Here is an 11,010-nt window from a genome sequence, read left to right as displayed (position 1 = left end):
AAGCTCTCAAGGCAAAAAGTGGCTACTTTGAAGAATCTCAAATTTAAAATGTATTTTCATTTGTTTAACACTTTTTTGGTTACTACATGATTCCATATGTGTTATTTCATAGTGTTGACGTCTTCACTATTAGTCTACAATGTAGAAAATAGTAAAAATAAAGAAAAACGCTGGTGTCTAGGTGTGTCTAAACGTGTCTAAACGTTTGACTGATACTGTATATGAATGGACAAAGCCATCGATCATGTGACACCATTCATTCCTATGCTAAGACTCAATAGCGCATTGAAGCCAAATTAAGTTGGTTAAGATTAAGATGGCATCTCATTGAGACATGCAGAGTCTGAGCTGCTCCAGGAAGTGACGTTGCAGGCTAACTAAGTGCTGCACCATCATTGAGGAACAACATTTTTGGGCTCCCGAGTGGCGCAGCAGTCTAAGGCACTACATCTCAGTGCAAGAGGCGTCACTTCAGTCCCTGGTTTGATTCCAGGATGTATCACATCCAGCTGTGATCGGGAGTCCCATAGGGCGGCGCACAATTGGCCCAGCATTGTCCGGGTTTGGCCGGGGTAGGCCGTCATTGTAAATAAGAATTAGTTTTTTAACTGACTTGCCTAGTTCAATTAAGGGTAAATAAATACAAATATTTTTAAAAGGCTGACCAGAGTACTGCAGGCTGCCATTAGCCACTAAATTATCCTTATATCCTGTGTTCAATTTAAAAACAATCAGTTCAAGGACATACATCTTGACGTATGTCTTTATTTACACAAAGATTGACATTTTTCCATTCACTATAATGGTGGATCCTTTTTTCTGCTAACAATACCTGCAGCACCGCGGTCGACCTAGAACCTCTTGGGGCTTCAATGAGAGGCAGTAGTTCTCTCCTGGTCTGTTCTAACACCTTCGAATCCGAGGCCATGATTGCGCTTCCGTTGTGGGTGTGGTAGCTTGTCAACCTTTATTTGCATGCAATTAACATATGAATAAACATTACCATAACTACGGTTCAAAAACTTAAAAGACACACCCTATCCCCTCAGCCCAGAAATTAAGTGGATACTTCTGATGACGTACCATGACGTCTGACGAGTATATGTAACCGATGTGAAATGGCTAGCTAGTTAGCGGGGTGCGCACTAATAGCGTTTTAATCGATGGCGTCACTGGCTCTGAAACCTTGAAGTAGTTGTTCCCAGCTTTTGTGGAGCGATGGGTAACGATGCTTCGTGGGAGGCAGTTGTAGATGTGTGCAGAGGGTCCCTGGTTCAAGCCCAGGTAGGGGCGAGGAGAGGGACGGAAGCTATACTGTTACATATACACTTGCAGGGCAAGGGAGGAAGGAATGATTTTTAAATGGACCACCTTTGGCCGGAAATAAACGTCACTCGTTTATCCCGCGATTATTGTATTTTCAGCCACGGGTAGCTTGTGGGCGCTTTATATGCGCTACAGTCAGTTATGAGTGTATGTATACTTATATTAAATATATAATTATTAATTAACACCTACTGTATGATAGCTAGCAAACCAATTTGCTAATGTTAGCCTGCCTAGCTGGAACTCCTGAAGGAAAATGTTTTATTTCTACAATTTCCAAAAGATAAAACAAAAACATATTTACTTTTTACGTAGTAGCAACATTTCTAACTTATTTGCGTTCGTTTTTACTTACACTTGTATGTTGACTCCTCTATTGATGTTGTTTTTAAGTTTTCGCGGACTTTTCTTAGCTGATGTACAATCGTCGAGAAGTGGATTATGGGGAGTTTCAGGTCCCGGAGTGAACATACTTGTACACTTGCAAAGCCGACTAAAAACGAGGGCTGATGGACTAATGTTGCAAACCTCCTTGTTTGGCTAATAATTTGGACCACCCGCCAACATGGCGACGAGGATTCCCCCAAGGGCATAAGACGAGGGTAAGTGGACGAGGGTGTGTCTTTTAAGTGTTTGGACTGCAACCAATTTGTCCCGACAGTTGAAGAACTGCTCTGACGCGATGCATGAATGAGGCGTGCTTCACCTGCACCATGCCGAAAGAGTGACAGAGGCTACATAACTATCCTCAAAAATCCGAATAGGCGCACTGCGTGGTTTCAGACGGCAATCTATCCCCGCTCTTCCAAAGAGAAAGTAACAGTTTTTATTTCCGTGCGGCGATAGAGTGGTGTTTGAATTAGGGTTTATTCTGATGACATGATCATCGAGGATTGGGTGACGTTTGACATAAAAAATATTGTCGCTCTTATCCATTAGAATCTCATAATGTAGGCAAACCTACCCGCACTATATCTGCCAGCTGTTGTCTAGAGCGCACGTGCCAAGACCGAGTAAGCACATTTGCTATTTAATGCAACAGCTGTGACAATTATTGCTGGAGTTGAAAACACATTGAGGACTTTGGATTTTATTCGGTACATGACAATTTAAGCGAAAAAGTACATTTTCATGTGCATTACGCACTGCTTTTTATTAACAACTGGTCCATTTGGTGGAAAAATGTGCAGATTTTGATTATGCAAGATTTTGGAATATTCTCCTTTAAATCTTTCACCAATTGGATGGAAACATAGCTACTGTAAGAAAAACAACAGGCAGATATATTTACCACATACTTTAATGTTGCAAGTTCAGGTTAAAATAAAACACTTTAATGAAAAGCTTACATAGTCACCATCTGCTACATAATTATAGATATATTCATCCTGTTTGATATCACACACTGCTCTCTAATATGATCAAATAAATGCTTATGTACATGCTGCTCAGTGTTAAGCTGTATTTACAAGATTGATCTCAAATGGAAATAATGTAAAAATGGATATCCAATTACACATCAGAAACAATAGATTTTACCCCCAAACTAAAGCATTTTCTAACTGTCTAGAAAGTACTGCATTTGATCATACAATCTTACACTATACACGCACACTTCTTACACACTGTATAAACACACACAAACCATAAAATGCATACCCACAGGCAGCATACAGAGAAAATACACATACGCCAAAATTGTACACACACAGTATTCAAACTCACATGGGCCAATCGCACAGAAACACTTACAAACTGTAATGCTGCAGCCCTTGACATCATGAACAACTGAATACATTGATTGCCATTTAAAGGATAAAAAACATGATCAATGTTATATTGCTGACATTTTAATGTGAACTTTACCACGCGCTCTCACGCAGACACAACCTACTGTATTGCACTTCATACTCCAACAGTAACATGACAGAGCAGCACTAAACATAATTACTTTTTTTCAACTCTGCTTGTACCATCAAACATTAAGTATGAAGTCTTAAAAACACACACACACACACACACACACAAAGCAAGGTAATTTGCTTTTTCACACATTCACCTAAAAATTACAAAAAAGGGAACAGCCTTCGGGCGCTAGGTTTTTGCATAACGGTCTAATTGTCTCAACCCTGTGAATTGCACTTAATGAGAGAGAATTTAGTTTTTTGATGACTGCAATCCCACTCAGACGCACGGATTACACGAGTAGGATTTAGTGAGATTGCTAAAGTGGTCGCACTGCAACACACACACTCGTAAACACACAACTCACACATGCCCAAGTGTATACAAACTCGCGCTCACACATACAGCCTGTACTCACTCATTCTCTACCAGAATATAACTAAACATTGGGATATCGATATTGACAAAGGTGCTCCCATAACTGGGGTAGGTTTTATATGAAACTCGTAAAACCTACGAGTGTGTGTGTGTGTATATATATATATATCTCACACACACACACAGAGTATACAAAAACATTAAGAACACCTGCTCTTTCCATGACAGACTGACCAGGTGAATCCAGATGAAATCTATGATCCCTTATTGATGTCAATTGTTCAATCGACTTCAATCAGTGTAGATGAAGGCAAGGAGACAGGTTAAAGAAGGACTTCTAAGCCTCAAGACAATTGAGACATGGATTGTGCATGTGTGCCATTCAGAGGGTGTATGGGCAAGACTAAATATTTAAGTGCCTTTGAATGGGGTTTGATAGTAGATGCCAGGCGCACCAGTTTGTGTCAAGAACTGCAACGCTGCTGGATTTTTCATGCTCAACAGTTTCATGTGTGTATCAAGAATGTTCCGCCATCCAGCCAACTGTGGGAAGCATTGGAGTCAACATGGGCCAGCATTCCTGTAGAACGCTTTCGACACCTTGTAGAGTCCGTGCCCAGATGAATTGAGGCTGTTCATTAGGAAGGTGTTCCTAATGTTTGGTATACTCTGTGTGTGTGTGTGTGTATATATATATATATAAACATCATATGCTACTCTTGGCAAAGCTGTATGAAGTGACGGAGTGGCAGAGCCGATGGCCCTTACGCAGGGTGAGGGGACACACATTCAGGCCAGGAAGAACAATGGATGAGGGATGAAACATCAATGAAAACATCTCCCTTCACCTCTCAGTCCCAGCCGTTGTCCTTTATCATGTGGGACAGCTCAATGATGAACTTCCCTTCCTTGTACTTCTGACTCAACTCAAAGGCCTGCTCCTGTAGGGAGAGGGATAGAGATGGTGGGGGGGGGATAAGAGACTGGAGTGCGTAGTAGACAAGCTTAAAAGACATCTACATTTGTTGAGGATGGGGATTGAGGATATTATTTGAGTTATTTACAGTGTGTAGACATAGATGAGTAGCATAGTATGTGTGTGCGTTTGTCCTTACGTATTTCCAGCCCAGTGTGGTGTGGCAGTTCTCACAGTAGATGTCTGCCACAGCGTGGAGCCCGGTGAGTAGCAGCCTCTCCTCGGCAGGACCACAGCCCACGTTCACCCTGAAAACACCAGGAACAAGAACCATAGGTCAATTACCGAAATGGTACCCTGCCACAAATGTCTGTTTTGTAACCTGACCTAAGCTTATCAGATTTTCTGGTGACCCACCAGATAAGCATATATATTTCAATTACATTTCAATTTTAACAAGAAATGTGATAATTCTATCCAGAACCTAATATTTAGCCCCAAATCGGAGGATGTTTGCTATGCACGAGTTGAGAAATGACATGCTAACTACTAAATAGAGCGGCAGGTAGCTTAGTGGTAAGAGCGTTTGGCAAGTAACCAAAAAGTTGCTAAATCGAATCCCCGAGCTGACAAGGTAAAAATCTGTCATTCTGCCCCTGAACAAGGCAGTTAACCCAGTGTTCCTAGGCCATCATTGTAAATAAGAATGTGTTCTTAACTGACTTGCCTAGTTAAAAAAATTAATTCAAACTACAGCAAACAGAAGGTAAATATAACTCAACTAGAACGTGACATCCACTTTTAGGATAGTGAACTGGCTTCAGGGTGCATTGTATGGCTTACAGGACTAGAGTAAACACACTGAAGTGCCGTAAGGAGAACCTGGCAGATGCATGATAATGACAGTGTACTGAGGCTTGAGCGGTAACTAAGGTAGGACTGTGTTTTAGGGACCTAAAAGGGATACTATTTTGCTCATTAATTATGGGTACACTGTGTAGGCTATATGGCCAATACACTGGATGACAAGTAAAGATACTCACACAGAGTTGAAGAGGTAAGCACGTCCCTGGCTACCCTGAAAAGACTGGACGACAGAAAAAAAAGAGAATGAACTCAAATGTGCCACGAAGACAGAGAGAGAGTGACAATGCAAGATAGATCAAATAAAAATCGGTGGTTTTAAAGAAAGTGGGACATTGAGGTAACGTTTCCCAGCTTACAATGCAACAGAGGACTGTGGCTGTTTTTCCAATGTTATTGAAATGTAATATAATTTCACACAGCCAACCAGGAGTTGGAACAAAAATGATTTTCCAATCGTTTGGTTCTAAACAAAACCACAATTTTTTGTTTTCCGACCAGCAAAATAAAGCTCTGAACTAGAGGTCAAACGATTAATCGGAATGGCCGATTCATTTGGGCCGATTTCAAGTTTTCAGAACAATCGGTAATCTGCATTTTTGGACACCAATTATGGCCGATTACATTGCACTCTACGAGCAGACTGCGTGGCAGGCTGACTACCTGTTACGCGAGTGCAGCAAGGAGCCAAGGTAAGTTGCTAGCTAGCATCAATCTTAACATAATCACTAGTTAACTACACATGGTTGATGATATTACTAGTTTATCTAGCTTGTCCTGCGTTGCATATAATCGATGCGGTGCCTGTTAATTTATCATCGACTCACAGCCTACTTCGCCATACAGGTGATGATTTAACAAGCGCATTCGTGAAAAAAATCACTGTCATTGCACCAATGTGTACCTAACCATAAACATCAATGGCTTTCTCAAAATCAATACACAAGTATATATTTTTTAAACCTGCATATTTAGTTAATATTGCCTGCTAACATGAATTTATTTTAACTAGGGAAATTGTGTCACTTCTCATGCATTCTGTGCAAGCAGAGTCAGGGTATACGCAGAAGTTTGGGCTGCCTGGCTCGTTGTGAACTGTGTGGAGACCATTTCTTCCTAACAAAGACCATAATTAATTTGCCAGAATTGTACATAATTATGTCATAAGGTTGTGCAATGTAACAGCAATATTTAGACTTATGGATGCCAGCTGTTAGATAAAATACGGAACGGTTCCGTATTTCACTGAAAGAATAAACGTTTTGTTTTTGAAATGATCGTTTCAGGATTTTACCATATTAATGACCTAAGGCTCGTATTTCTGTGTTATATTTTAATTAAGTCTATGATTTGTTATTTGATAGAGCAGTCTGAGCGGTGGTAGGCAGCAGCAGGCTTGTAAGCATTCATTCAAACAGCATTTGCCAGCAGCTCTTCGCTGTGCTTCAAGCATTGCGCTGTTTATGACTTCAAGCCTATCAACTCCCGAGATTAGGCTGGCAATACTATAGCGCCTATAAGAACATCCAATAGTCAAAGGTATATGAAATACAAATGGTATAAAGAGAAATAGTCCAATAATAACTACAACCTAAAACTTCTTACCTGGGAATATTGAAGACTCATGTTAAAAGGAACCACCAGCTTAAATATGTTCTCATGTTCTGAGCAAGGAACTTAAACCTTAGCTTTTTTACATGGCAAATATTGCACTTTTACTTTATTTTCCAACACTTTGTTTTTGCATTATTTAAACCAAATTGAACATGTTTCATTATTTATTTGAGACTAAATTGATTTTATTGATGTATTATATTAAGTTAAAATAAGTGTTCATTAGCATCCCGGGTGGCACAGTGGCCTAAGGCACTGCATCGCAGTGCTAGCTGTGTCACCAGAGACTCTGGGTACGAGCCCAGGCTCTGTCGCAGCCGGCTGCGACCGACCGGGAGGTCCATGGGGCGACGCACAATTGGCCTAGCGTCGTCCGGGTTAGGGAGGGTTTGGCCGGTAGGGATATCCTTGTCTCATCCCGCACTAGCGACTCCTGTGGCGGGCCGGGCGCGGTGCGCGCTAACCAGGTCGCCAGGTGCACGGTTTTCCTCCAACACATTGGTGCGACTGGCTTCCGGGTTGGATGCGCGCTGTGTTAGAAGCAGTGCGGCTTGGTTGGGTTGTGTTTCAGAGGACGCATGGCTTTCGACCTTCGTCTCTCCCGAGCCCGTACGGGAGTTGTAGCGATGAGACAAGATAGTAACTACTAACAATTGGATACCACGAAATTGGGGAGAAAAGGGGGTTTAAAAAAAGTCATTATTACAAATATATATATAAATATATATATATTTTTTTTTTTAAATCGGCCGATTAATCAGTATGAGCTTTTTTTGGTCCTCCAATAATCGGTATCAGTGTTGAATAATCATAATCTACTCTGAACCGGTTTGAACCAAAAAAACAAAAGTACCGGTTTATGTAGTTCCTTTCTGTTCATTTTTTTACCTGTGAAATCAACAGTTTCTACATTTAGCTCATTAAATGACTTTCCCAATCAGTGCGGATAGAGCAGGAAAACTAGTTGTTTACATGAGTGATGGACGGACAAGTGTAGCCTATTTCGCAAGATGTGACTGAAATTTTATGGGTCGAGAGAGCGAGAGGGCTGAGGAGCAGGCTTGAAGTGCTAGGCATCTTGCTATGACATCCATTATTTGAATTAGGTCCACAGAATTATACCTAGGCGGAGCAGCTTCTATGAAGGAACTTTGAACTAGCAAGCTAACGCTTGTGTTTGCAGAACGGCACCAGAATAAAAGTCCAGCGTGAAATGTGATAACTAAGCATAGTTAACTGACATTGAAAAAGTAAATCCATTATTCTCTAGCTAATTAAAAATGTCTATCCCGTCTTCTTACGCTTCTAACATCAGTACAGTAGCCTATGCCTCGGTGTGGGGAGGGGCAGATTGCCTGTGCGTGTTTAGGCTAAGATTTTCAGCTTGCAGACAGACACTGGAATAAGTTTCTGAGTGATAGAGAGGGTTTTGCATAGGCGCTTTGTTGCGTTTTATTTGTGGGACTAGAAAAAAATGCCTGGAATGTAAAATAACATTATTAACAGGTTTTCATGCTGTTAAAATAACAGTTCTGTTATGGAGCAGTATGGATCACTTTCGTTCCCAGTTCCGTTTCTGTTATTGAAAAATTACATTATTTTCCGGTTTTCTGTTCTGATCCCTGAACCGGGTTCCAACCCCTGCAGCCAACACATAGGCTTATTATTCAATTATATGGAATTTAACCCACTGGCCATAAACGGTCCCTGTAGTCTCACCTTGGAGATGAGGTCATCATGGTTGGCCAGGTGTGCTCGGCAGTGAACACAGCTGTACCTGCGGTGGCACGAGTCTAGGTACGCCTGGAACGTCTTAGCCTTCGTCAGCTTCACCATGTCTGAGGAGATAGAGAAGAAAACAGATAGACTTAGTAATTAACAGGAAAACAGGAGAGACCGAGAGGATATTGGCCATTACAGGGGCTCATAACGCTAGGCTACTCCTAAATGTGATCGTAGTAAACCCTAAATTTCACTATTTGTGAAGTGTAGTAACTATGAGAAAATGCAATTTTGTAAGCTTATTTGCCAAATAGGGTTAGGCAAATCTGGGTAAACACAAAGAGCAACATATGATTCCCATGGCTTTCGACTGAAAACTGGAAAATGCAAGAGAAAGAAACAAGTTCAATAACTTTTGGCTGTCTGTCCTCTGTCCTGTCCAACACTGCAAAAAAGTAATACCAGCATTGTAGAAAACGCATGCACTCAACTGTTAATTTCCTCCATTTAGGCGTGACAGGTCACACTTTGAGTATCAAAAAATGTCAGAAGGAATCACACAATAATGAACTAACTGTATTATTCGGAGTGGGAAGGTCTGGGCTCATATTAGTGACTTTATTTTAAACCATATGCATGTCTAATTCGCAGCACACTTCCTGGTAAAATTACAGCAGGGTCCTTGCTTTTTAACATTTTTATTATTATTTTTAGAACTCAACTCCTTTATTGAAAAAATATAAATATAAACACCTCAAATTCACAAAATATTGGCAGTACATGCAGGCTGGAATTCAATTGTTGCAGATAAAATGAACACTGCGCTTTCAAGTGCATTTGTTTTTCACAGCAGCATGTCTCAGAAGGAAGGAGTGGACACTTGATTTAGCAATCGTCAGTCCTGTGGTGTGATCCGTTAAGCGAACCTGACTGAGAAGTCATCCAGTACATGCAGCGAGACTGATCTCTAAGTCTAGTGTCAACTAGTCCCTTTCCCCGGCTCACTATTCACAGATCTGAAGGAGCAGGGTCCGTGCTATCCACGATCATTGGAACGTCCCTACCTATTGAAGTTTACATTTGATATGTTTTAAGTATGGGTTTACGGTTAGGGGTTAAGTTTTGGGTATGGACGTCGCAAGGATCCCAATAACTGACCATTGCACCAGACAGAACACAACATGCATTGACCTACTTTACAAGCTAAACCCGACTATGTATGGTCAGTCAGTGGCGCTCCATAGATGGATGGGGAAAATGTGTTACTTTTTACTCAAAAGTCTTGTGTCATTTAAAACGGTTAAATGTCCGTGTGAAAATCCATTATTGTAGCTAGAGTAATTTCAAAATAACGCTTAAATGTCCGTGTGAAAATCCATTATTGTAGCTAAAGTAATTTCAAAATAACGCCTCAGTATTAATGCCACGGCATACACAAGAACAAGCAAAACATCACTCAGATCCTTGCAATTTTGCTGGCCTGCTAACGTTAGCTGACTCGCCCCACATTCTGACAAAGCAACCAGCTAACGTTAGCTAACTAACGTTACTGTTCATAGGCAGCTAGCCAATAATCCCCCAAAACGATGCATACAGTGAATTATTCATCGACCGCCTTCCTCTGTAGCAAGCTACCCATTTTAGCCAACTATCGTGAGAGACTAGCTAACATTTTGACGTTAGCTTGCTAGCTAGCAACTGAACCATAATCTGGGTTTAGAGAAGACGCTGAATATGTTTACTGTAAACCCGCCATTTCAGGTTTAGCTAGCAACCTACATGGAAGGAAATACAAGCACAGTAGAAAATAGTTCTGGACTTACCTAAAGTAGTTATCGGATTTTCAGTGGAAGACCTAATTTGAACGAAGATATGACCAGCAACTAAGATGGTCAACTAAGATGCATCAGTAAATAGCTAAATCGTCTAGGAGATAGCTTGTTGGGTCACTTCTACAGCAAGAAACCATCGGACAGATAGATCCAAACAAACAAGAATCGTGGTGCAGATTTTCTCTCGGTCTCTCACACTTGACAACAGGAACAATTAGTTTTTCTCTGAGATGAAACAGTTTCGTGTATGTTGTAGTTAAAATAACAATAGCTACTCCGACTAAGTTTTTTGTAGATAGGATATTTTCGTGGTGACGGACAAACTTGCAATATTATGCAGTGTTTGTTTACAACGCTGGTTAAGGAGGCGGTACCAAATACGTCACCAGCTACAAAACAAATCCCCAACGACCAATGGGAATCGTCAGATTGACTGGGGGAATGTAGGTCGAA

General features: G+C 41.0%; 1 protein-coding gene across 1 annotated transcript; it reads right to left on the bottom strand.

Annotated features, from left to right (window-relative positions):
* Window positions 1–2,610: 2,610 nt before the first annotated feature.
* LOC129855698 (protein yippee-like 3) lies at window positions 2,611–10,940 on the bottom strand. The gene is made up of 5 exons (XM_055923629.1): window positions 10,549–10,940; window positions 8,723–8,841; window positions 5,569–5,612; window positions 4,725–4,833; window positions 2,611–4,550 (listed from the first exon to the last, which is right to left on the bottom strand). The coding sequence occupies exons 2-5, from the start codon at window positions 8,837–8,839 to the stop codon at window positions 4,461–4,463; spliced, it is 360 nt and encodes a 119-aa protein (XP_055779604.1). The 5' UTR covers window positions 8,840–8,841; window positions 10,549–10,940; the 3' UTR covers window positions 2,611–4,460.
* Between the last annotated feature and the right edge of the window lie 70 nt (window positions 10,941–11,010).

The sequence above is a fragment of the Salvelinus fontinalis genome, chromosome 5 (assembly GCF_029448725.1).
Source record: "Salvelinus fontinalis isolate EN_2023a chromosome 5, ASM2944872v1, whole genome shotgun sequence".
NCBI lineage: Eukaryota > Metazoa > Chordata > Actinopteri > Salmoniformes > Salmonidae > Salvelinus > Salvelinus fontinalis.
Note: the sequence above shows the minus strand (reverse complement) of the source record. Positions and strands in the feature narration are given on the sequence as shown.

Excerpts from the sequence above, each read along its gene's own strand:
- LOC129855698 (XM_055923629.1), bottom strand. The coding sequence starts at position 8,839 with ATGGTGAAGCTGACGAAGGCTAAGACGTTCCAGGCGTACCTAGACTCG. Across the intron at positions 5,613-8,722 it reads ATGATGACCTCATCTCCAAG|TCTTTTCAGGGTAGCCAGGG; the intron begins GTGAGACTACAG and ends TCTGTCGTCCAG. Across the intron at positions 4,834-5,568 it reads GCTTACCTCTTCAACTCTGT|GGTGAACGTGGGCTGTGGTC; the intron begins GTGAGTATCTTT and ends TGGTGTTTTCAG.